At 37.1% G+C, this 27,720-nt stretch overlaps 2 protein-coding genes across 5 annotated transcripts in view; one reads left to right on the top strand and one right to left on the bottom strand.

Annotated features, from left to right (window-relative positions):
• Positions 1-12,788, top strand: part of STX17 (syntaxin 17) — a 107,935-nt gene extending 95,147 nt beyond the window's left edge. Inside the window, exons 11-12 of one of the 2 annotated variants that reach the window (XR_005025436.2) lie at positions 8,310-8,449; positions 10,916-12,788. The gene's annotated coding sequence lies outside the window, so the exon portion shown is untranslated. The remainder of the gene's footprint in view (positions 1-8,309; positions 8,450-10,915) is intronic. The other variant, XR_005025438.2, reaches the window with a different exon arrangement.
• Positions 1-27,720, bottom strand: part of ERP44 (endoplasmic reticulum protein 44) — a 91,852-nt gene that overhangs the window by 1,095 nt on the left and 63,037 nt on the right. For all 3 annotated transcript variants that reach the window (XM_036888436.2, XM_036888437.2, XM_057498889.1), the window contains 7 exons: positions 26,492-26,676; positions 25,130-25,245; positions 16,718-16,775; positions 15,106-15,222; positions 13,903-14,014; positions 12,802-12,943; positions 1,315-1,417 (listed from right to left, as the gene is read on the bottom strand). In XM_036888436.2, the coding sequence (XP_036744331.1) occupies positions 1,315-1,417; positions 12,802-12,943; positions 13,903-14,014; positions 15,106-15,222; positions 16,718-16,775; positions 25,130-25,245; positions 26,492-26,676 (833 nt within the window). The remainder of the gene's footprint in view (positions 1-1,314; positions 1,418-12,801; positions 12,944-13,902; positions 14,015-15,105; positions 15,223-16,717; positions 16,776-25,129; positions 25,246-26,491; positions 26,677-27,720) is intronic.

Here is a 27,720-nt window from a genome sequence, read left to right on the forward strand (position 1 = left end):
ATGTAAGAGTGACTTCCAAGAATTTTGGAGAAAAAGCAGTATAGCGTATCCCTTATCTCTATGCTGTGAGCTTAAGAGCAAACATGACCCTCCCTTGTAGTTAACACAGGCACAGTGCTTAGATTACATACCATATGTAATGACACATTGCCATTATAATGGGAAGCAAAATGTCTAAAACTTCCCATTTTACTGTCATGTTCCTCTTCCCCAATATGTTTTTTATTTTTGGCTAAGATAAATGTTGGTTTAAGAAAGCTGGAAATTATATTACTATGAAGTACAGGGAATTCATTGGCTAATGGACAGTTGAAATAAATCAGGATAATACAATAATGGTAAGCTACAACTTTTCCCCTGATAAAACACTAAGCATAAGCAGACATACTTTTCTGAGGAAAATAATACCTCTGGGTTATTGCCAACAGTTTTCCCAATTTGATTGTTGCTTAATTATCAGAGAAAAATCTGATCTCAGATTTCAAAGAAAAAGCACATTAGCTTCCTAAAGGAACTCTTGATTCTCAACTTAATTTGAGTCTTAAAGAAAAACTCAGTTTTTATTTTTCTTTTATATGTGGATGTTCTTTGGACAAAGAAGTGAAGTTCTGAGCATAAGAGTTATATATCATCTTCCTCTCAACATGACACCAATCAATAATGCATCAAAATGCAAATTTAAGTGTGTTGAAACAAAGTGGGAACTTAGAAATTACTTGTAACAGAAGTTACAAGGTAGAAAAGGTAAAATTCTAAGGTTAAAAAATATGAAAAGTAAATACGAAATTTCGCTGACAGTTGTCAAGCATTCTAAATTACAGATGGAGACTGTAAGTTTTGAGCATTATGAATATTGTATTGGTGAGGAGCTCTTAGGATGGTTTAGCAAGAATATCAAATCATTATTTTCTTTATAGTGTGGTCAATCCCAGCCACAGAGGAAGGCTTGAACAATTAATGGAATCCACTGATCTATTTGCTTATCTACCTGCTTCCATTTCCTACCTTCTACTTATATTTGAAGCCAACTGTATTTAACCCTATTAGCCATACTCCAGAGGATATATTCACACTGCCTTAGTTCATATGATCAAGAAATTACACTGTAACATTCTTAGAACTTCTCTGAAGATCTAAATTTTTAAAAATTAATTTTAAAGGAACAATTTGTATATTATCTAGAGTCTGTTCAGAATTTTTTTACAAAGATATTCAAGAGCAGAAACTGAAGTCTACACAGCAGCTTTAGGTCCTCTTCAAGACTAACTGAAAAAGAGAAAAAGAAGAGCTCCCATTGAAAAGCAAGAGCCTCACCTGTCCTGGGGCTGTATCAGTTGGGTCGGGACCATGATGGAATTCTCGGTGTAGTTTTCCAGAATGTAAGTCAAACACGAACTGCTTGAGTTTTCCAGGAATTCTAAAACCAAAGTCAAATAAAAATTTAGCTTAAACTGTTAACATGAACTTACTTTTACCTCTGTTTTACCAATTCATAACAATAAAAAAATTTAATTTTACCTCCAATCCCACCGTAACTATTTATAGGTCAAGTATATTTTGAATAGTTTTACACAACTGAAATCATGATATCTAGATACTCAGTTTTGTGTTCAAACTCTAACACTTATTTCATAGAAATTTTTCTGTGCTTATCATTTTAATATGAGTTTATCAAGATGCTGTCCTAAAACTTACTTAATCCTTATTATTGTTGGGCATTTATGTATTTTCCTTAATATATATAACCAAAAAAGCCTTATGTTCTGCAAAATCACACTAAAAATAATAGGGTTCAAGAGAAAAATAGTGTTAGGGGATAACCACTTAAAACTGTGTAGGTTTGTAGCCAGAATACTACTAAGAGCCTAGAACAAAAACATTAGTACTTTTCAGTCACCACCTGCATTGGAGCCCTGTGTCAGCCAGGTGAGCCTCTGCAGCCTTAACCTGGAGCTTGTAGGTCCTCTTTTGAGATGCATGTCCTTGAGGGCGTTCATGCCAACAGAACCAGTTTTAACAAAATAAATGAGTGTATAGCTTTTCATGTTTTTTGGTTTTTGTAAAAATGGGGAAATTTCTCACAACTTATTCAACCACATGAGCAGCTCCCCTCAATAGCTTAACATCGTGAAAGCAAAGCATTTCTCAAACCGTGATACTGGCTTTTTTTTTTTTGGAGGTCTTCATATACTGTGAAGGCATTCTCTTTAATAGTGAAAAGGCTTTCTTTGATGGCTTCGAAACATTCTGAGGAAAATAACACAGGGACCAACATAACTTACTTTATACTGACATCATTCCCCTAATTACCAACATGGCGTGAGCAAGTTTGCAGTTTAGACACATGCACTGTAGTAAAAAAGCTAAGCAGACTTATATATCATACTTTTTTCTTTGAACTTATTTCCTTGAGTTGTATCCAATAACGCAGGAGTACAGATCTTCCTCAATTTACAATGGGGATATATCCCAATTAATCCATCATAAATTGAAAATATTGTTAAGTTGAAAATGCATTTAATACACCTAACTTACCAAACATCATAGCTTATCCCAGCCTACCTTAAACATGCTCAGGTACTTATATTAGCCTACCGTTGGGCAAAATTACCTAGCACAAAGCCTATTTTCTAATAAAGTGTTGACTAATATATGTAATTTTATTGAATACTGTACTGAAAGTGAAAAATACTGGCCGTATGGGTGAGAATGGTTGTAAATGTTTACCCTCGTGATTGCACGGCCGACTGGGAGCTGCAGCTCGCTGCCGCTGCCCAGCAGCATGACAGAGGCTCCTACTGCACATGACTAGCCCTGGAAAAGATCGGAATTCAAAGTGCAATGCATACTGCTTTCACACCATCATGAAGTCAAAAAATCTTAAGTCAGACTGTCATTAGTCAGGGACCATTTATATTGGGTTAAAAAATAACTTTTGACAAAGTGCAGGCAAATTATATCACAAAACATCAATTTTTGCTGCTACCTGTCTACCTGCTCTGTGCCAGTGTTATCTTTTTTTATAGTTTTTGTTAATTTGATCTGAGACACCTGCATTTTAATTTACATTTCTTCAGAAATTAAGCATTTTTTCACTTGTCTTAAAGTGTATTTCTGCTCATATGAAGTATGTCTTCACTGAGATCTTTGTTTTTAATTCATTATGTATTTTAAATAGAAACACTCTGTTTTTCATATCTGTTAAAAGAATTAAAGTGCACATCCACAAACATTGTAATTCCTTCAGTAGAATTGACTTTTTAAATCATTATTTTTTAGTAGCAAAGAATAGATGGCTTATATTAATATTACCAGTTTTCTTTTTATCCTCTACTGAGGTCCTGCAAGTGCTGTTTCTTCCCTTCAATAACTCCCACTGAGATGTACCAACCCATAACTTCATTGTACACCCATTTTGGCTCCCCACTAGCTCCAATGCAACAGAGACCAGCAGGTGCCAAATGCACAGTTTACAAATACAAATGACTGTCAGGTAGTTGTATTGACAGAATGCCTCTGAAAGGTTTTCTGGTGCTGAAGAAATTGCACATGCACCAGAGACAAACACTGAGAGGAGATTAAATTTTATATCATTTGCTATTACCCACAACAAAAAGTGCTAAAAATATATCCATTGAGTTCAAAGAGTTGCAAATGGTCTATAATGATTAAGCCTATTGTTATTTTAGAAAGTCCAAAAAGGAGCACAATCAGTAGCGTGGACAGCTTCTGCTAGACAATAAAAAATTATAACTAAATCTTAAATGTAACAAATTCATAGAGAACAGAACAGATTTTTTCCTGTTTTATTTTTTTTCCATAAACAGACAAAAAGAAAGGATTGTAAGCAAAAGGCAAAGACAAGGGAGATAGGATGAATCTGAACTGATTTGGTAGAAAAACATTACTACAAAAGCGCTGGCTTGTGGCCAGAAACTATCCACCTTTGTTAAGTAACAATCAGTGAATCAATAATTCATTGTCAATAAAACAGACATGCTTATCTGCTAAAAAGGAAAATAAATGGGCCCTTACCATAATAAATTCAATTACGTTTTCACGCTTTTGGGTACAATTTTTCTAATTAGAACACCTAAGTGTTTCCCATCCTCCAAACACTTCTGTTTACAATCTATTTTTAGGTGATGCAAAATTTAGAAACTAAAACTCATAAATATTAAGTGTATCATTAACAAGCTTTGACAAACACAAGGAGAAAGTATTTTTAAAATTTTGCATACAGTAGAATTGACTTTTAGGCTTACAGTTCTGAGTTTTAACATGTACATATTGCATACCATTACCACCTCCACAAACAGGATACAGAACAATTCAAAAATCCCTTTATTTAGTTAGACTCTCTACTCCCTGTAACTCCTGCTAACCATTGTCTATTCTCTGTTCCTTATAACCTGCTTTGCCAGAATGACATATTCATAGAATTATACAATATGCAAACATGAGACTGGCTTCTTTTACTTAGCACACTGCATTTGAAATTCACCCATTTTGGTCTTGTATAAATATGTTTGTCCCTTTATACACTGCTGAATAGTATTCCACTGAGTGGATATACCACAATTAATTTAAGCCTTCATCCACTGAAAGATATTTGGGCTTTCAAGATTTTGGTGATTTTGAACAATGCTATTACTACAAACATTTTTTGTGTGAACATAAGTTTACTTCTCTAGGAGAAATACTGGGTTATACAGAAGATGATATGTTTAACTTTCTAAGAAACTGCCAGACTGTTTTCCATAGTGGCTGTATCACAGTGCAGACTCACCAGCAATGTATCCCAGTTTCAGTATGTACTAGTACACAAAGACATATAGACCAATGGAACACAATAGAGAGCCCAAAAATAAATCTACACATTCTTAGTCAAGTGATCTTTAACAAACGTGCCAAGGATACACAGTGGGAAAAGGGCAGTCCTTTAAATGGGAAAACTGGATATCCACATGCAGAAGAATGAAATTGGACCCTATCTCACACCACATACAAAAATCAACTCAAATGGATTAAAGACAATTCCATCAAACTAAAAAGCTTCTGTACAGCAAAGGAAACAATCAACAGAGTAGAGAGACAACCTACAGAATGGGAAAAAATATTTGCAAATCACATATATTTGATAAGGGATTATTATCTAAAATACATGAAACTAAAACAACTCAATAGCAAGAAAACCTGATTTTAAAATGAATCCGAACAGACATTTCTCAAAAGATACAGACAGCCAACAGATACATGAAAAGATGTTCAATGTCACTAATCAAAGAACTACAAAGCAAAAGCACAATGAGCTATTACTTCAGACCTTTAGAATGGCTATTACCAAATAACAAAAGTGTTGCCAAGGATGTGGAGAAGAGGGAACCCTGTAACTATTCATGGAAATGTAAACTGGTACAGTCATTATGGAAAACAGTATGAAGGTTCCTCAAAAAAAATTAAAAATAGAACTACCATATGATCCAGCAATCCCACTTCTGAGGATATACCAGGATCTTGAAGAGATATCTACATTACCCTGTTCACTGCAACATTATTCACAATAGCCAAGACCGAGAAACAACCCAGGTATTTTTAGATTCCACATATACTGAGATCATGCAGTATTTGTCTTTCTGTGTCTGGCTTATTTCACTTAGGATAACATCCTCCAGGTTCATCCATGTTGCAAATGACAGGATCCTTCATTGAGGCTCAATAATATTCTGTGTGTTTGTACATCATATCTTCCTTATATATTCTACTCTATGCCTCAAGCAATTCCACTCCTGTCATTTTCCTGTTTTCAACACAAATCCTGTGTTTTTATTCTCCTTGAAGTTTGTTCCTTATAGCTGCATGCCCTATGACAGCAATAGAACTGTCCAAATTTTTCTGCCAATATAGAAAATGTTGTATTATCCAATCTATCCACTACGGCAGCCACTACCCATATGCAGCCATCGAGCACTTGAAATGCCTGAAAAACTGACTTTAAAATTTTCATTTTAATTAATTTAAACTTAAGTCTTCACACATGGCTAGTGTATATCGTATTGGACAGCACAATACTATGATGACTCCTCAAGGCGGTCAAAGATGATGCACAATCAGTAGAAGACAAAGAGCCAGAAAGAAAGGAAAACCATGAGGTCACAGACCTCAGGTAGAGAGTGTTCTATCTACAGCACTCAACACTCCAGGAGTGCTGAGGAGGATGAGTCTGGGAAAGTCACAGTAGAACTTTTATTTATTTATAAAGTAGGAGTGTTACTGATTTTTTTCATGAATGAAACCTGGATTCAAACAACAGGGGTTAAACAAATCAATCCATTTAAAGGCAAACTAGCCATTAGAAATAATGGGAAAAATATTAAGGACATGGGAAGATGTTTATGATACATAGATAAGCTACATATAAAATTCATAAAACAGCATGGCCCTGATTTTATAACACAAACAATAGATCTCATTTGTGGATTTATAGGTGATTTTTTATTTATTCTTTGGCATCTTATTAACTTTCAGAATATCCACAAAGTAAGCAAAATTTTAACTATCAGCAATAAAGGAACAAATGATGTGCTTAACACACACACACACACACTCTCTCTCTCTCTCTCTCTCTCTCTCTCTCTCTCTCTCTCTCTCTCTCTCTCCCCCTCTCTCTCAGGGAGACTAGACATCTTCACCTGGTTCCTGATCTAAACTATTCGGTCTTTCACCATTAAATATGATATTACTTGTAATTTCTTTATAAATGTCCTTTATCAGATTTAGCAAGTTTCCATACATTCCTAGTTAAGCATTTCTGTCTTGAGTGGATGCTGAATTTTGTCAAATGCTTTCTGCATGTATTAATGTGATCAGTTTTTTTTGCTTATTCATTAATATACCAAACTTAACATTTATTGGTTTCTGAGTGTTGAACCAGCCTTGCATGCTTGGGATGAAGCCCACTTGGTTGTGATGTACTGTTTTTTTAATGTATCGCTGGATTCAATAGCCTAATATAGTGTACTGTTTTTTAACTGAAATTATACAGTGTAATACAAACTCATTTACTACTTTATTTAACTTTATTGTATTGTTTTTAGAGTCTAACAGACTTGGATTTGAATCTGAATATATTGTCATAATAAACATAGCAAGCCTCAAACTGCACTTACCATGTTGTCACTGTTCTAAGAGCTACAGATACACATATTCATTTAATGCTCAAAACAACCCTATGAAGTAGACCCTATTACTTCCATTTTGCAGATGAGGAAACTGAGGCAAAGAAGTGGTAAGAAATTGCACAGGGTATAATATATAACTAGTAGGTAACAGATTGGGATTAGAACTAATAAGCAGTCTGGATTGAGAGTCTGAGCACCCAAGTTGTGCCATATATATTGCGTCCTTAGTGGCTTGACTTTTGTAGAGTCACAAAATCTCTTGGAGCTTAACTTTTTTTTATTGTAAAAATGGAAATAATACCTATTTTATAAGCTTGTTATAAATCAACTGAGAACACATATAAAGTGGGGCCAGTACACTACAATGACAGTGGCTCTGTCAGCACTTGGTATCTATTTTGCTGACAGGACCAACTATGGTAAGATATACTGGAATGGGGAACATGGCAAATGGTAGCAGATAAATATTAGGCTATATTCCAGATGTGCAGATACATACATTCAAAGGAGTCAAACTCTTAAACTTGTAAGAAGCAGATTAAACGAAAATTAATCAAAACATTTACTGAATGTCAACTAATGCTGTCACAAGACTGTTGGTATAATAAAATAAAAACTAACTAAATAAAATTTGCCTTTTTAGCAACTTTCTTGGTATCAATTTTTTTTTCCACTTAAGAAAAGCCTTATTTGGGGGGAAAAAAAGGGGGGGGGGTGGCCGCTAGATAATGATGAACAAAACCAGATTCTGTGATTTAAAAGGGACCTTAACAGTGCCTAGATTTGAAGCTTTTCTTCTACCTATCCCTCCAAGTTCTTTATCATTCCATCCAATTCCCGATTTGCTCCCTCCAAGCTCACGGAGGCAGGCTAATTGGTCTTAGCAAGTGACCAAATTGTGAAATCAGTGAGCTATCTGCCCACTGGTCTTGGGTTTGCCCCGCCTCCCCGATGTCCACACAGCAGCCCCCACCTTCCCCCAGTGCCACCAATCAGCTGCAGCCAACCTTACCAGACTGAGCAGTTCAAGGGATTACAGTATGTCCCATAATTTAGTGATTTGGGAAAATGACCTAGTGCACCCAGTTGGAGGACTCAGCACTAAAGCAGCCTGTTCCATTGTCTTAGGAGTGAGCTGAAGCTTGCTTCTTCCCCATCACCCACTGCTGTGGCAGCTGAGAACCCGTTAGCCAAGGTGCAGACGGTTGGGTGTTCGCTGGCCACCATTTTTTAGAAGAGATTTCTTTTTAAAGTCCAACGGTGATATGGTATGTTGTACAGTGCACCATTTCTTCCTTTCTCTCAGGGCTATAGAACATTTCCGAGACCTGCCCTTAGGTTCTGAAATTACCCCCAATTCTTTTCCTATCTCCATATAAAATCTATTGCTTTGCATTTGGCAAGAAACCAATCTGGTCAACCTATAGGAAAACACTAAGGATTCATAGATCTGTGACTAAGTCTCAGGTACTAGTAAGTACTGTCTCTTAAACATCTTTCACGTTCACACTACACTGCTTTTTATAGGTATGAAAAATGTAATTGCTTTGGTATCAAGTGTTATGAGCTTGGGACTTTGGGGTTCAGTATACTCTGACATGACTCCTGGCCCTGCCACTAATCAGTGGTGTAGCCTTGCTGGTTAAGTTCCCTCCCAAAGCCTCAGTTCCTCTGAAATAAGAGGTGAGCAGAACACAGGTAGCACACCCCCACCACACCCCCAAGGCCTACTACCTCTGGCATGGGAGGAACTGCACTGTAAACCTGCTTCCTCTTTCCTCACTACAGCCATACTTCCTCCACTTGACCCCAGAAATGGCTGAGTTACTAAGTAAAAGTATTAGTAATTATAGTAATTGATAGAAACCGCTTATCACGTAAGCCTTAATTACCATGCAGTACAATTGCAATTATGCAAGCCATTAAATGTGTCAGATTCACTTAGCTGCCTGTTTTATTTGATTTCTAACACTAACATCTATTCACGTGGGCTCACTTTGTAGTTCACACAGTGCCTCCTTACAATTAAAAAAATATTAGAGGGAACAGTGCCTAGGAGGGAAAAATCAGGCACCTGACAGAGAAATTAAAGAAGTAATTTGTTTCAAATATAGTCACTTATTTCTCTTCCCTACTCACGGGACTACACACTTGCAGGCTGGGAGAGGTCCACTTACCATTTCAACATTCTTTGGAAAATCTAACTGGCTCAGTGTCTTTTTGTACCAAGGCTTATTAGGTAGAATGCTGCCAGCTGACAGATTCGCTTTTCTTGGTCAAGGGCCCATCTTTTGGTTCAGTGAACTGCTGGAGAGTAGGGGAACCGGGTCATGTGATAAGGAGTATGACCACTTGTGTTCATTCGGGTTCTGTGACAGACACCAAGATGGGATTAGAAGTGCTAGAGTGTTTTAAATCTGACTTCAGAACTGGAGGGGAAAAACGTAAGATAGCCAAGATGGAATAACTCACAGGTTCCTCTTAAAGTGTTAACACCATGTTCCTAGGAGTAAAAGAAAATGGGGCACAATTTGGTTGCTGATTGATAAACCTAACCTAGTCAGCATCCTGTTGACTTCCACTAATTTGAGACATCATAATTAGGGCTATAAGTTTCCAGTGAAAAGGGAAAGGTAAATAAATAACCCAAGATTTACTCACTCCTAGAGGTGGGGAGATGGGCTGATAAGACTTCCTATGAATGATCCATGAGTAAGGTAGTATTTTAATGCCAAACACAGTCAATCTACCTGGAAGCTCTTGTAGCAAGCCCAGCCACCAGAACAACTCCCCTCTCTCCTAAAAAGCTTATACTTTTAGCTTGAGCTTGTGGCTTCAAGAAGCAAACCTATGAAGTGAGGAAGGGGGCCCCCAACCAGCTAGGACATTTCCACCTGTCCCAGTAGCTCACCCACTTGCTCAGGGGACTTCTGAGTTCCAGTTTTTAAGTAAATCCTGGGATGTTAGATGTGGATCTTTAAGGTGGATTTCTGGGTACAGCTACTCTTCCTTTGTAAATCCAGCTTAGTCCTGCCTTCTCAATGATCCCCCACCTCCTCACACTCACCGAATGAGCTTGCTTCCATAGCCATAGTTAAACAGATGAGTCGGACAGGAACCTCAGCATCTTCGGCCGCTGTCAGCACCAGAATCCCCCACACCCGCAAAGAAATGCTGCTCTTCCTTTCCTCTTTCGCACCAGAGGAAGAAGGCTCTTTCTTTGCTTGCTTCTCATCCCCTCTGTGCTCTTTATGGTTTTGCTTTATCAATTAGCCCCTCTTTCCTCTCTCTCCAATAACTCCTCACTCCATTTGACTCTGTCCCACAAAGGGTTTAGATTTTGTACCATACGGGGTGGGGGGAGCTAAAACTATTTCATTCTATGTCTCTCAGAAACTACCCCATTTTTCTTTTCCTTTACAGGCTAGCTTCTTCCAAGAATTTTCTTGTAAAATCTTCATGTCCTCACCAAACAGTCACTCTTCACTTCATTGCCATAGAGCCATTTGGAGGTTAAATCTAACAGTCTAACAGATGCTTTATCCATTATCCTCCGGCTGAACATTTCTTCCTGCTAGAAGTACTCCTCACGCAATTCCCATATTACTCTTTTCCAGTTTTTTTTTCTTTCACTTCTTTGATACATCCTTTCTTAGCCGTTCATACATATTTGTTCTTCTGTCCTCTCCTTAAATATTGGTACTCATCAGTGCACATTCTCCACCCTGATCTAGGTCATCTCATCGCTTTCAATACCAGCTATCTCCTCATGTGTTCAGGACCCAGCCCTTATCCCACGGCTGCATCCCAGAGCCACATGAACTCCCTACCGGACACTCTTCTCCTTTGGCCCACAGGCACCTCAAGTTCAGCAGACCCCAAGATGGAACCATTATCTGCAAGGCTGCGTCTCTACTGAGTTCCCAGCTCAGTTAATGGCTCAAAGTCAGATACCCAGCCAACACTGCTGGTTTCCTTCTCCCCGTTTACTAAGATACCAACTCCTCCTATTCCACCTACAAATGCCTCTCTAGCTTTAGTGCTACTGCCATAATTTATTTAGGTAATTCATTCATCCAAGAATCATCTACTGGTTGTTATCTGTCATCAACTTTGCCTGGATTACTGAACCATCTTCTCGATTCTATTTTGGCCCCTTTAATGTTCTCCACTTTGTAGCCAGAGTGACCTTTTAAAAATAATCTCAACTAAAACCCTTCACTAGCTCTTCATAGTTTTCAGGATAATGTCAAATGTCCTTAACCCAGCAAATAAAGGCTTTCATGAGCTAGCCTCTGCTTACTCCTCTAACCTCATCCTGATTCCCCCTCCCATCCACTCATATTCAGCCAACAGTCTCTGTACTTGTTTCTGCAATGTCCCCTTTCTCCAAGACATGTCTCCTTCTCACCTCCATGATAAACTTCTACAGAACTTTAGGACCTACCTCAGGCATCAGTATCTCCAGAAATCTTGGATCAGGTACCTTTGAACTCTGTCAGAGGCACTTACCACATCAGAAAACGCAATTGCCTATTACCCCTGCTTGTCTCCTTTCTCTGCTTAGTTGTGACTTCTTTGAAAGCAGGGATCCAGTCTTAGTAAACTTTAAACTGTTGGTTTGTATGATCTGGGTTATATTATACAATGACTGTCATATAGAAAACCTGGATAAATACTTAATGAGTTACTAGACTAAATGGTATTCTTTTAAAGTGTTAAGTAAAGTAAAAGCAACTAATATTTTAGTACTTAGTGGTTTGACACAACAATCATCTCTCATTAATTTTCATAATAATCCCATTACGTAGGCCATACCATCAACCCTAAGTATAAAGAAACAAGGACAGAGAAGTGCCTTGTCCATGGCAGGACTCAAATCTAGGCCTATTACATGTTGGGAAAGAGAAATCTTCTCTCAAACAACTACACCTCTATTGAAGTAGTTAGAAGTTTTCTAAGTGAGATAATTCATTCCTTAGTAGGACTTTGAATCACAAAGCTCTGGACACATACACAAAAGTATTTAAATGAAGTTTTGAAAGAAAAGGTCTAATTTGAATTAATTGTATTGCTTACATTTTTCATGTATGAAGAAGCAGCTCCATTTTTTACCATGTGTTTAACATCTCAGAAAGCTGATAAAAATGTTCAAGGTTTATATGTTTATTAATACTACGAATAGCTGAGAATAGCCAGAAATGCCTAGTCAGAGCCATCTTGTGGGTCTTAAATATCACTAATGTTCTTGTTAGACACAATCACAAATGAACAACATTACTAATTTACTTTAACCTGAAGTAGGATTATAATCTACATTCCTTGATGTACTGACAAATTAGTCAATTCAGAACTAATTTCTCAAAGGCCAAAAATTATCTTTAAGAGATTAATTCCCAAGCATTAGGATCATCTAATGCTGGCATTTTTAAGGGACAGATTATAATTCTCTGTCAATTATATGATACTTTAAAGTGGCAAAAAAGAAAACAAAAAACCTTTTCCATTCAAACAACAAAGCAGTGTTCCAACATAGGATCATTTAAAATATTCAAACAATTGTTTTAAATTCGTTTTTGGAAAACATATCAGATTTAAGAAATCCAAAATGAATACTTACAGTACATCCTTGAAGTCTCCAAACACGTACATATGCCTAAAGCTGTCAATAGCTATTACAGGGCAATCGGCTGGAGTTTTCTGTATGTGCAGAAGAGGATGTCTAAATTTGTCACAGTCGGCATGTAAAAAGTTTATTGTACCTTTAAAAAAGAAAGAATTTAGAGAGGTAGATTAGAATTTTCTTGATTGTATTCTTGTAAGGCTACAACTTCAGAAAAAGTGACATACTGAACAACAAAAAACATGCTTTAGAGTACTATAGATCACAAAAACTAAAACCTAACTATTACATTTTAGAAGTAGGATTTTAGTCTTAGGTCAGAGAGTATTAATATCATTAGAGACTGGGAGAACTCCACCTGAATTCAAATGCTATAGTGAATTTTAAGTTTTCCTGAAATAGGCAAACATCTGCTCTGAGCACACAAGTTCCTGAAGCTGATAGATGAGCTGTTCTCATGGGACTGTCTTCATTTCATCAAGGATGATGCCCTTCTAGTCCCTGCTAGTTGATTTTTTATCTAATTCAACCCCAAAAATATTTACTAAGTGACTAATAAACATGGGTCTGGCTCTGTGTAATGCTTTCAGTTTAATTTGTGTGACTTCTCTCCTACAGAGGAAAAGCTGATGATCCCTCAAATTCTTTTTTGATGCTTTGGAGAAATCCACAGAAAATTATTCAGCTTTCTTTCCTTTAGAAATAATGTTAATCAGACTAAGTTCTCTCAGTGATATCTCTGGTAGTGTCTATTAGAAAGGGACCAAGACAAGTATCAAGTGCTGGAAGAAAGTGACAAAAAATACTAATGTTGTCCACCTATGATCCCACTTTTCACACTAGTTGGTTTCACAGATTATCTGACCTTCTAAAACAGTCATGGTTTTTTAAAACCATAAAAGCCACTGCTGTATATTACCTATTAATGTCTCCCCCCCAACCCCATGTTTGCATGTTAACTTGTGGGTTGAGCAGAATTAAAGAAGCTTACTAAGTTTTTAACCCAAATATGTTTATGTCATTATGAATGTAATGAGGGAGGGGAGGGCAGAGGGAGAAAGAAAGCAACAATGAAAATAAACACCTTAATCTCTCTACCTTTTTCACTTATTAATTGTCGGGCTACTTCATTCTGGAATATTTCTAAACTTTCTGTATCTTCCTTCATGTGGAAGAGTATGAGAAAAGGCAGTCCCTCTTCCGTCAGTTCCTGTATAGAGAAATATTCAATGAGAATTGTCAGGCCTCTCCATTTAGTTTATTCTAGGTAGGAACAACTCTGAACCCAACCCACATAAACAAGCAATACTTGGAACATCCCAGGAAAAAAAAGTCCAGTGGCGCAAATAAACACTAGCCTCAGTGGAAAAAGGAACCCATTCCCTCCACGTCAAGTACCCCGGCCCTCGGAGGACCCACACTCCTGCGCCAGTGCAGGAGCTCCTCTGCTTTGAAGTAGCCACTGGGGTGGTCCGTCATTAGTGCCCCATCAGGCCACGACACTGACGCGTGAGCTGACCAAAGTGAGAACTTAGGTGGTTCTCTACCAAGACGTTGATTTTAGGGTGGTGTAAACAGGATTAGTATTTTCAGTCTTCACAGATCACACTGAAAACCTGAGTGTACCAGCAATAAATAAACTTTATCTGAAAACTTCATGTATTCTAAGGTTTATTGCAAAAACCACTCCACTTACTTGACACCCAAAGCTGAAAAGTGTCTGATTCAGAGGAAAAGACAAAAACCCCATAACATAGCCAGTTTTCAATCAATACACAACTTATCAACATTAACAAATTCCTGCCACTATACATGTATGTGTTTATATACCTTTTATATATACATACACAAAAGTGCCTTGAAAATTATAGTGCTTTAAAAATTATTGTTAGTGGAGAGTAATACAAGATATAGTAATATCTATTTTTTAAGATAGATGGGAATCAGAAAAATCTTTTTACAGCAAAGGATTATTCCCTGTATATAATTAATTGGAACTAAAATATGCAGAGCACTGGTTCTAAAAGATAACCCCTTAATCTTCAACCAAGGGTGGGTATCAGAATCACCTGAGAGGTATTTTCAAGGCTGTAGTGAACCAAGAAATGCAAAAGAGGGGTTTGGGGATAGCAAAGGTGGAGAACCACTGGCCTCTATTATGGAAATAGCGATGATGTAGTCTGTTCACTGTATGACTTTTACAACTGCTAAGTCTGTGGTACAGTAATAAGATGAGTAGAGGAAGCTTGCTTTTGCAGAAATGTGAATTAAAAATAACAACACACATGAGAAAGCCCATACCTCTCCATTTTCAAATGTTATTTCTCGGACAAGAGGAACACATTTATCTTGAATCCAACTGTAAGTCCCATCAAAATTTGTCATTGATCCTAAGTATACCATATCTGGAGCAGAATGCTGTTACAAAAACAGAAGAAAAAAAAAATTAAACACATCTGACCTGTGCTAATGAAAACACATTCTTAAAGCTATCTCTGAGCCCATAAAAGCTATAGGAAATACAAAATAAAAAATAAGGGACTTCTGAGAAAGAGGGTTGTAGACGGTAAATAACAGGTAATTCTAAATTTATCAGGGACTCATTTATCCAACCTACGATGTCTATGCCTTCTGTTTTTCCTTGGATTTGGGTCAATTACTGTTTATCATTATCTTCACCAATGGCAGACAGGTATTATGAAAAAAGAATTATCCAAGTGAATTAATTTAGCTATCCCTTAGAACTGAAAATGTTAGAAGAAAATCTAGAGACTAACAGTGAAAAAGCCTTCAAAAATACAAGATAACTCTCTAAGGCATGACTATCTCTAATATTAACTACTTAGAGTATCTGTTTCCACATTCACTCAAAAATTAATACTTATGAAGTACCTAAAATGATGACAGAAATAATAGCTAACATAAAGAGTAAACCTACTGAGTCCAAGACTCATTTAATATTTACAACATCCCCATATAGCAGGTAGTGTTATTATCATGGCTATTGTTACTAATGAAAAAAACTGATGCACAAAGAAGCTAAGAAGTTTTCCCAGAGTCACACACCTAGGAAGGTGGCATATTTGACATTAAAACAGTCTCATTACAGAGCCCATGCACTTACCAGCCAACCACATTGTGAGACACTGTACTGGATTCTGATAATCTAGAGATGGTCACAGTAACTACTATAAAGAAATGTACTTACAGAACATACAGGCAAATACCTCTCTGAATTCAGAATAGGAAACAAGTTTTCCAAGCAAAAAGATCATTCATATGACTACATAAAAAACTTCAGTGTTTCACAGCACTGCAAACATTAAAATGAAAACTACAAATTGAAAAAGTACAGATTTCTATTTTTTTGTGTGTGAGAAAAATTACAATGACAGACTATTAGCTCAATTCAGAATGACAAATACTGTGACTTTTGTCTCTTAATTGTGGCTACCACAGTTTGTGCCTAAGCAGCTACTTCTAAGTTAAAACACACTTAACTTCTTAGCCGATGGTTAAAAACACCTAGCTGCTCCTGACTACCTGGCACCTATCAGGTTGATTTATACCCCAAAAGATTTGGGAGTTTGGCTAGTCTGATTCAGGTTCAAGAGGTAATCACAGACCACATAAGGTTTTTTTTTTTAAATTTGGGTATCAGATTGAGTTCAAAACAGAGGTGGACAAGGCTTGGGGATCAGGGGATCTCTAGTCCCAGCTCTGCCACTAAGTGCTTATGTGACTTTAGGCTTCTCTGTCCCATCTTTACTTTGAAAGATTTGAATTAGCAGAAGCTGATATCTTGAGGTTCCTTTCTACACAAATTCTATGACTGTGAAATTAACATGTAAAGAACTGTAAGTCACACTATATATATACTTACGTTAAACATTATGCATACTTAGAAACTTACCCCTGGTGGTTTGTAGATTATGCTGTCTCCACTATATCTTTCTGGTTTTGAAACAGCCCTAATAGAAGAGAAATAATAATAATATTTTTAAGAAAAAAATAATACAAACAGCAGTAATAGTATCTGGCAAATAATAGGTGTTTAGTATTTGGTGAGTGAATTCTGCAACAAATTCTATGTCAAATGGGTAACTTTTTCTCTGTCCAAATTATATTTGGATTAGTTGAACACTGATTTTATCTCCAGTTTCTGACTACAGTAGTACAGGAAATATGTAAAGGGATGCTAACATAGATGATGGCCATGGGACAGAAAGGAAGAACATCCCTCAGTCCGTCAGTCAGTCAGTCCCTAATTATTTACTGCATGCTGCCCTCGCACCAGCTATGGCTTTGGCCCTGAGTTTGCAGCCCAGAATGTAGCTGGCAATGCCTGTGCTCTTATGGAACGTACATTCTGGTGGGGACAGACAGACAATGGATATAGTTATCATGGGTGGTTAAAAAAAGTGCTATGAAGAAAAATAAATGAACAAAGAATGACAAGTTGGATGATGGTAGTACAATTTTATATAAAGTTATCAGGAAGGACCTTTCTTTTCCGATACATTATCTGGGAGAAGCATTTCAGATACAGAGAAGGCTCTGCTGCAGAAGTCTGTCTGCAACATTTGAGTAACAACAACATGGCCTGTATGGCTAGAAAGAACATTAGAAGCATGGAGGAGTTCCTTCATTACTTTGTACATTGGTCTTCAAAAAATACTCATAATGTTTACAATAAAACACACAAAATCTACAAAAGCATTAAAACAAGAACAAAGGTCACCAAATGAGGGACATATGTGCCAGAAATCTGGACTCTACTCAAATCTGAACTAAAGTCTAACAGTTATGGGCCAAAGAAAAGAAAGAATATTGCATAAAGTCAAAGGATGGTGGAGACAACCTCCAATAAGAAGAGAGTGTCAAGGACAGAACCACAAGATTGACTTGATTTTGAGAGAGAAAGAAAAAAACACAGGAGTTACAGTCTGAGAAGTCAGAAAGGTAAGAAGCAAATGCAGAGGACTCAATGTAAAGTGTAGGCACAGGAAAAGGACACAGTAGTTGAGTATCACATTCTTCAGAAAAACTGGAGCAGATTAAGAATGAAAAAAGGCCATTAGATTTAGTAATTAAGAAGTCACTGTGGAGAGAGAAGGGGAAAAAAGATGGCAAATTAGGAAGGCAACATGGAAACCTCACACACACACACACACACACACACACACCAAGGAAGGAACCACAGCAAATACAACTAACACTGAAAATGACCCAAAAACTGCAGAACAGACCACCTACACCTGGTGAAGAGAAGACCACACAGAGAAAGGTAAAGTAACGGAGTCATGATCAGTGGGGACCCCAGCCCTTCCCCCATCCCAGCCCACACATGGGAGGCAGAGGAACAGAGAGGGAAGAGGGTAAGTGCTCAGGAACTCTGCACACCTGGCCCTGCATATCTGCTCTGGGAATGAGTCTACATTGCATTAGGCTTTCGTGACTAACAGGGATGGACACTAGGGAGAGTTAGAGCTCTCCGGGAGGCTGAGACTCCTGCCACTTGTGGAAGACACGCACACTGCCTTGGCCCCACAGAAACCTAACAGAGAGGCAGCAGTTTGAAAATTTACCATCAGTAAGAAGGGTGCCAGAGGGACAATGGTTGGACAGAGCACTCTCTGCAGGAGAAAGAGCAGGTGGACATTTTCCCATCCCCCATCAGCCCTACTGGTCATGTGCCCAAGGGAGGCCCAAATGCTATCCCCTTCAATGGTGGCTCAGCCCCAAGGTACTTCCCTGCACACCCACCTGCCTATGGGGCCCACTTGGCCCAGAGACCTCAGACTTCGTTGCCTGGCAGGCAGAGGAAGGCTTTCCAGGCTTTCTTGGCCCTCTCTAAGCACTCCTTCCTCCTTGCAGGGGGCCCAGCCCACCACTGCATGTACTCACGCCAACCCACCAGTTAGCAGTGCCACCCACATTACAGGGCAGGCAGAAGGTGGCCCCACTCAAAACAATCTCAGCAGAAGCTCTGCAGCTTGGCTCACAAAGGGCCAGTGGAGGCAAGCTGCCACCTGCTGTAGACTGAGGTAGGCCACTGCCAGCAGACAGACAGAAAGAGAGCCCCACCCATGGCCTACCAAAAGCAACTGGGGCTCCACCATAAGGAGAACCAGGTACTTGAGTTTCTGGGCACCACAGGACACCTTCTTCATAAAGCCATTACTCTCTAGACCAGGAAGCTTAGCAGATCTATCTCAATATAAAAGGAGAAACAGAAATCCTGACAAAACAAGGAGGCAGTGGAGTATGTTCCAAACAAAAGTAAAGGATAAGACACCAGAAAGGGGGCTAAATGAAACAGAGACCACCAATCTTACTGATAAAGATTTCAAAGTAACAATCATAAATATTCTCAATGATCTGTGGAAACGACTGGGAAAACTTCAACAAAGAGAAGAGTTGAAAAAGAGCCATTAAGAGCTGAAGAATATGTTCACTGAAATGATACATACAGTGGAGGGGATGAATAATAGATGGCTTCAAGTGGAGAAAACAATGAGATAGAAATCAAGAACAGGAAAACAATGAAGCTGAGGTAGAGAAAAATAATCTCTAGAAATGAGAGGATGCTAAGAGAGCTGTGACAACTCCAAACAAAACAATATTCACATAATGGGGTACCAGAAGAATAAGAGACAAAGGGGTAAACAGTCTCTTTCAAGAAATAACTGCTGAAAACTTCCTCAATCTGGAGAAGGAAATAGACACAGAAGTCCTGGGAGTGCAGAGAGTGCCTAACAAAAGGAACCCCAGCAAGACAACACCAAAACATATAATACTTAAAATGGCAAAGATTAAGGAAAAGGAGAGGGTACTAAAGGCAGCCAGAGAGAGAAAAAAGATACTTAAAAAGGAAACCCCATTAGGCTATCAGCAGATTACAAAGCAGAAACTTTACAGGGCAGAAGGGAGTGGCAAGACAGATTTAATGTATTGAAATAGAAAGGCCTTTAACCAAGAATCCTCTACCCAGCAAGATTATCACTCAAAATTGAAGGAGAAATTTAAATTTCCCAGATAAATGAAAGCTGAAGTAAATTACCACCACTAAACCAGCAATGCAGGATATGTTAAAGAGATTTTTATAGATGTAAATGTTCTTAAGCCTAAATAGTTTTCACCAGTGAAAATAAACCCCACAGTAAAGGTAATAGACCACTGACTTACCAAGCAAGTACAAAATTAAAACAAAAATACATGAGTAGTAAAATCGACTAAACACAAAATCAGTCAAGGGATACGCAAAAACCACATTATGAACCTAATACATAAAGTGTGGAGGAAGAAAAGAAGAAAAGTACTTTTGGATTGTGTTTGAAACAGAGTAATCATCAACTTAACACAGACTGTTATATAGTTAGGAAACTATCCATAAACCTTACAGGAACCACAAACTGAAAGCCTATAACAGATACACAAAAACTAAAAAAGAAAAAGAAAGCCATCAAATGGCAAAAAAAGAGTATAAGAGAGGAAGAAAGGAACAGAGAGCAACTACAAAAACAACCAGAAAACAATAAAACGGTAATAAATACATATCTATCAATAATTACCTTACATGTAAATGGACTGAATGCACAAATCAAAAGACATAGGGTGGCAAAAAGGATAAAGAAACAAGACCCACCAATATGCTGCCTACAAGTGAATCGTTTCAGACCTAAAGACACTCACAAACTGAAAGTGAAGGTATAGAGAAAGATATATCATGCAAATAATTAGGGAGAAAACAGTAGGAGTAGCAGTACTTATATCAGACAAAATAGACTACAAAACAAAGTAACAACAAAGAAGGACATCACATAATGATAAATGGATCAGTCCAACAAGAGGATAGTAACACCTATATATGTAAAACAAATAGTAACAGAACTCAAGAGGGAAATAAACTGCAACTCATTCATATTAGGGAACTTTAACACCCCACTTACATCAATGGACAGATCAACCAGACAGAAAATAAGGAAACAGAGGCACTGAACAACACATTAGATCAGATGGATTTAACAGATGTCTACAGAATATTCCACCCAAAAGCAGCAGGATACACATTTTTCTAAGTATACATGGAATGTTGCCCAGAACACATCAGATACTCGGCCACAAAAAGAGCCTCAATAAATTTAAAAAGATTGAAATTGTATCAGGCAATTTCTTAGACCACAATAGTATGAAACTAGAAATAAATTACACAAAGAAAACAAAAAACTCAGAAACACATGGAGGCTAAAAAACATGCTTCTAAGTAATCAATGGATCAATAACCAAATCAAAACGAAATCAAACAATACACAGGGACCAATGAAAACAAAAACACAACAGTCCAAACTTTGTGGAATGCTGCAAAAGCAGTTCTAAGAGGGAAGCACATAGTAATATAGGCCTACCTCAAAAAGTAAGAACAATCCCAAATAAACAGTCTAAACTCACATTTAAAGAAACTAGAAAAAGAACAAATGAAACCCAAAGTCAGTAGAAGTAGAAGGTGGGACATAATAAAGATCAGAGCAGAAATAAATAAAACATGAAGAATACAATAGGAAACACTCAATGAAACCAACAGCTGGTTTTTTGAGAAGATTAACAAGAAAAACAAACCCCTAGATTTATCAAGAAAAAAAAGAGAGTACACTAATAAAATCGGAAATGAAAAAGGAATGGTCACAGTGGATACCAGAAAAATACAAAGAATTTTTAAACAATTCTATGAAAAATTATATGCCAATAAATTGGACAACCTAGAAGAAATGGACAAATTCCTAGAAAAGTACAACCTTCTAAGACTGACCCAGGAAGAAACTGAACAGACCAATCACCAGTAACAAAATTGAACTGGCAATCAAAAAACTCCCAACAAACAAAAGTCCAGTATCAGATGGCTTCACAACTGAATTCTACCAAACATTTAAAGAGCTGACACCTATCCTTAAAGTACTCCAAAAAGTAGAAGAGGAGGGGAAAATTCCAAATTCATTCTATGAGGCATCAATCTAATATCAAAACCAGACAGACACTACAAAAAAAAGAAAATTATAGATGAAAATCCCTGATGAACATAGATGCAAAAATCCTCAACAAAATATTGGCAAACTGAATTCAAAAATAAATCAAAAGGAGCAGTGGGGTTTATTCTGGGGATACAGCACAATATTTGTAAATCAATCAATGTGATAGACCACATTAACAAAAAGGATAAAAACCACATCATCACCTAAAAGATGCTGAAAAAGCATCTGACAAAATTCAACACCCATTCATGAAAAAACTCTCAAAAAAATGGGAATAGAGGGTACGTACCTCAACATAATAAAAGCCATATATGAAAAACCACAGCTACCATCATACTCAATCATGAAAAGCTAAAAGCTTTTCCTCCAAGATCAGGAACAAGACTCTATGTCCACTTTCACCACTTTTACTCAGTATAGTACTGGAGGTCCTAGCCATGGCAATCAGACAAGATGAAGAGATAAAAGGCATCCAAATTGGTAAGGAAGAAGTAAAACTGTCACTCTTTGCAGCTGACATGACACATATAGAAAACCCTAAAGACTCCACCAAAAAAACTATTAGAACTAAGAACTCAATTCAGCAAAGTTACAGGATACAAAATTAACACTCAGAAATCTGTTGTGTTCCTATATACTAACAACAAACTAGCAGAAAGAGAAATCAGGAAAACAATTTCATTTACAAATGCATCAAAAAGAATAAAATACCTAGGAATAAACCTAATCAAGGAGGTGAAAGACCTGTACTCTGAAAACTGTAAGACACTCATGAGAGTAATTAAGAAGTAAACAAATGGAAATCTATCCCATACTCATGGATAAGAAGAATTGATAGAGTCAAAATGGCCATCCAGCCCAAAGCAATTTACAGATTCAGTGCAATCCCAAAATACCAATGGCATTTTTCAATGAACTAAAGCAAATAATCCTGAAATTCATATGGAACCACAAAAGACCCAAAATAGCCAAAGCAATCCTGAGAAAGAACAACAAAGCTGGGGGGATTACACTCTGACTTTAAGGTATATCACAAAGCTACAGTAATCAGAACAATATGGTACTGGCACAAGAACAGACACAAAGATGGAACAGAACAGACAACCCAGATATAAACCCATGCATGTATGGTCAATTAATATACAATAAAGGAGCCATGACAATGAGGAAATGACAGCCTCTTCAATAACTGGTGTTGGGAAAACTGGACAGCTACATGCAAGAGAATGAAAGTGGATTACTGCCTAACTCTATACACAAAAGTAAACTTGAAATGGATTAAAGACCTAAATGTAAGACATGAAATCAAACTTAGAAAAAAAAGGCAAAAATCCCTTAAACATAGCATGAGCAATGTTTTCCAAACACATCTCAGGCAAGGGAAACAACATAAAAAATGAATAAGTGGGACTACATCAAACTAAAAAGCTTCTGTATACAGCAAAGGACACCATCAGCAGAACAAAAAGGTAACCTACAATATGGGAAAATATATTTGCAAATGATTTATCTGATAAGGGGTGAATATCCAAAATATATAAAGAACTCATACAACTCAACACCAAAAAAACACAAATAATCTGATTGAAAAATGGGCAGAGGACCTGAACATTTTCCCAAAGAAATACAGATGGCCAACAGGCACAAGAAAAGATGCTACACATTGCTAATTATCAGGGAAATTCAAATCAAAAATCACAATAAAATAATATCCCCTCACACCAGTTAGAATGGCCAGTATCCCAAAGACAAGAAATAACAAGTGTTGGCAAGGATGTGGAGGAACGGGATCTTCCTACACTGTTAGTTAAGAATGTAAATTGGTGCAGCCACTATGGGAAATAATACGGAACAGAAGTTCCTCAAAAAACTAAAAATAGAAATACCAACCAACCCAGTAATTCCACTTCTAGGAATTTACCCAAAGAAAATAAAATCCCTGATTCGAAAGCATACACATACACTCCTACGTCTATTGCCATATTATTTACAATAGCCAAGATATGGATGGATGCAAACAAAGTGCCCATCAATAGATGAATGGATAATGAAGAGGTGGTACATATACACAATGGAAAATTATTCAGCCATAAAAATGAAAGAAATCCTGCCATTTGCAACATGGATGGACCTAGAGGGTATTATGCTAAGTGAAATAAGCCAGGCAGAAAAAGACAAATACCATATGATTTCACTTATAAAAACAAAGCAAAATGAACAAAATAGCAGTAGACTCACAGGCAGTGAGAAATGACAGGTGTTTACTGTAGAGGAGGGGTTGGGGGTGAGTCAGTGGGAATGGTGAGGGAGATAAAAGGGCAGAAAAATTCTCAATCATAATATAAGTTGGTCACAGGGATGGCAGTACAGCATGGAGAATATAGGCAATGATTCTGTAACATCTATGTTGACAAGATAGTAATGGTACTAGAGGGGGTAAGGGTTTAATAATATGGTAACTGTTGAACCACCGTGCTGTATACTTGAATCCAATATAAGATTGTGTATCAATTATACTTCAAAAAAAAAGGTCACTGTGAGTATGCAGAGGGAAGTTTTATTAGAGTAATGGAGATAAAAGTCAGCTTCTAAGAGATTAAGGTTTTTACTGATTAAAGTTTCAGGAATTCAAGGCAACCAAGCACAAAGTAATCTTTGAAAAAATTTGGGAATGAAAAGACATGAGATTATAGCTCAAAAGATAGAGGAAAAATGTCAGGAAAGACAGACTCACATGTTGGGGAAAAGAAAATAGTTTATGAAAAAGTTCAGGTTCAAAACATAAGAAAGGACAACCAATGGATCAAAACTGCAAAGGATTTTGAAGGGACAGTTCACAAGGACACTAGTAAAGAAGTTGGCCTTGGGAAACAATAGTTATTCTGAGATAGCGAAGCTAGAAAAGGTGATGGAGAGCCTGAGATGAATAAAGACAATGAGTTCATGCTACTGAACAAGAGAGTGTGTTTTTTCAGTCTAGAAACAACAGGTTAGTAGTTTGCAAGACATAGAATATTGTTAGCAAGTGAGCTGAATAAAAGCATGAGAGTTAGTTGTTAACTTGTCCATTCTTTTCCTCTTACCCATATTCTGAAATAGAACATAGCACAGAAAGGAAAATAAATAGACTTTTAAACTCTTAAAGAGGTTACAGGTAGGTATAAAGACTGGCTGGTGACTTTAAGAGGTGTCAGAGTTTTTGAAGAGGTCATCATCAGAGCAAACCCACACCCAAGACTTTATTTAACACAGTAGCCCCACTGGCCCAGTATCACACTCTCCATTAAGATACTTACCCAAACGCAGAAAGGAAGGCACAATCATCGTGCAAAATATTTGCTACTCTTTCAAAAACTCTATAGTTTTCTGAATCCTTTTGCTCAAAATAACCAATGATATTTCTTTTACTGCGCTGTAAAATAAAGTATGTAATTATTTTATAAACATATACAGTTCTATAAACATGTTCTTTTATTTATCCAGCTGCTGTTAAATTATCTCCAAATGAAGTATGATTATAAATGCATATTTGTCTTTTAACACCTGGCCCAAAACTACTAAAGGTTATACTGGGTTGAAAACAATCTTAACTACAATCTAATAAACTTCTTTCTAGTACTTTATTTTAAAACTTCAAGAAATAGATAACTATTTAACCAGCCACATGCTATGAATTCATGTACTACTGTAACACACTTTAGTCACCTTATTTAGGACAGGACTGTCACTGACTAGTTATCTCCATCTAGGCTTCTCCAAAAGGCAAGACCCTGACCACTACTTCCCCAGGCCATTTCCCAGGGTTGTGCTTGCAGGGAACAACACTGACTTAGGAGGGAATGTCTCCCACCCCGAGGGACAATGAGCAGACTTACTGCTGGCTCTGCAAGAGGAGTTCCCTGTGCCCAGAATTCTTCACATGTAACGTAACTCACTGCATATGCAAGCACCCACCCTGGCCTCTGTGTCACTTCCAATGGACTCAGGGGACAAGGAAACAAATGCAAACATGCTCCCACTGTTTGCTGTCATGGGAGCAGTCAAGTCCTTTGTCTCTGGCCCAGGAGCCATGTGTCTCCTGACAGCATCCATGAAACAGTAAGTAGCTTAACGTTTATAAGTAGGGTAAAATCCAATCTCAAAACTGACAGTGATAATCTAAAGCCCAAACTCAATTGTTTTTGGGTTTTATTTGTTTTTTTTTTTTTGAACATTACTTAGTGTATAAAGAAAAGGCTTTGCTAAGCTTATTATTAAGGGGGGATATTTTAGAGGACACTAACCTTAAACAAAGCTGATACAGAAGTAATTAGAGCAGATACCCTGAGGGTCTCCACTAAGGAAAACATGGAGAATTTGGTTGTGTATGACTGATGTTAACTTCTGTTTCTTTTTAAGTCAGGCTATCCTTTGCCCTCAGTTAATTAAAACTAGTGCAACTTTATTGTATGCTGTATACTTCATCCAAACTTTCAGTTAAACAGTAGCATTTCCCTTCAGAATTACTTCAAGAAAAATTCAACTTGCTAAGTATGAATCTGTCAAATCTACTGCAATGAACTGTAAGAAAATGTCCAGCTTCTTTGATTGCATAAGGATTTGTTTACATTAATTAAACAGGCAAAGTTCATTTGATGCAGCAAGAGTTAACAACTTACATCAAGAGTGGTGATTTCTGCTAAGTCATGAAGTTCTTGAACAGGGTCACTTTTTTGTTGCCTGATGTAATCTGCAAGTGCTTTCACTGACCGCTGACCCCTGTACTCTCTCTTCATCATCATCCCATTACGAAACAATTTGAGGGTTGGGTATTTGCTTATCCTGTATCTCTGGGCTATATCAGCTAAAAGATTGAAAAGAAAAATTAACTTCATGCTTTTACTTGACCTGGGTGAACCCATTATCCCAACAGTCAAAAATCTTATGCTTAGTGAAAAAATTTTGGTTCATATAATTCTTTTGCAGTGTTAGGAAAAAAAAAATTAATTGAAAGAGTTTATATTGGTTAAGAGGCTAGGCTCTGCATATACTTCTTGGTTTAAATCCTAAATTTGCTATTTACTGGCTGTGTGAACTTACAAACTGCATCAATTCTCTATGCCTTAGTTTCTCATCTGTTATGCAATCAGAATAATTTCTACTACATAGGGTTAAGTATTAAATGAGATAATACAAATGCATGACACAGTAAACTCTCAAAAACATAAGTAAATTATATATTCCAGAATAATCAAAATGCATAAAACTCCAATTTTGAAAATGGTCATTTTATAACTGTGAGTATATCTTATGGCATTTAATAAAAGAAAATTAAAACCAGTCTCAATGACTAAAAGTTCTTGCTAGAATAGTCTATAATCCCAAATATGCAAATTTTATGTAAAGTGAAAGAATCAAAACCCAAACTCAACATTATACACTAAAAAGTCCCCTTTATTATGATCTATGGGTATATTCTCAGGCAGTGGAGATTTTTTTTAAAAAACATGTATCTTTAAAATTAGTGTTTATAGACTCAAAATAAGAACCTATATCAAAATGCATCTTGATTTTATTTTCAGATATCACAATTACTAAGATATAGACTCAATTAGAATGAAAGAACCTTTAAATTTTTCTGCTATTATTTCCAAGAAGTGGCACACAGGAGAAATCAATGTGTTTAACTGAGTTCTAAAATGAGGGCAGAATTCTAAAATGGTGGCACAAAAACTATGAAAATTCTCTAACTCCACTTCCATTTCTCATAGTTACAATACAAAAACAAAACAAAACAGAGCTGCAATAAGGCTCTGTTGACCACCTTCATTTTCTAGGACATTTAATGGCAGAAATAACTACCAGACGGTATATACCTATGTGTGCTGACAGCTTCATCAGTGTAAAC

This window comes from Manis pentadactyla, chromosome 3 (genome assembly GCF_030020395.1).
Source record: "Manis pentadactyla isolate mManPen7 chromosome 3, mManPen7.hap1, whole genome shotgun sequence".
NCBI lineage: Eukaryota > Metazoa > Chordata > Mammalia > Pholidota > Manidae > Manis > Manis pentadactyla.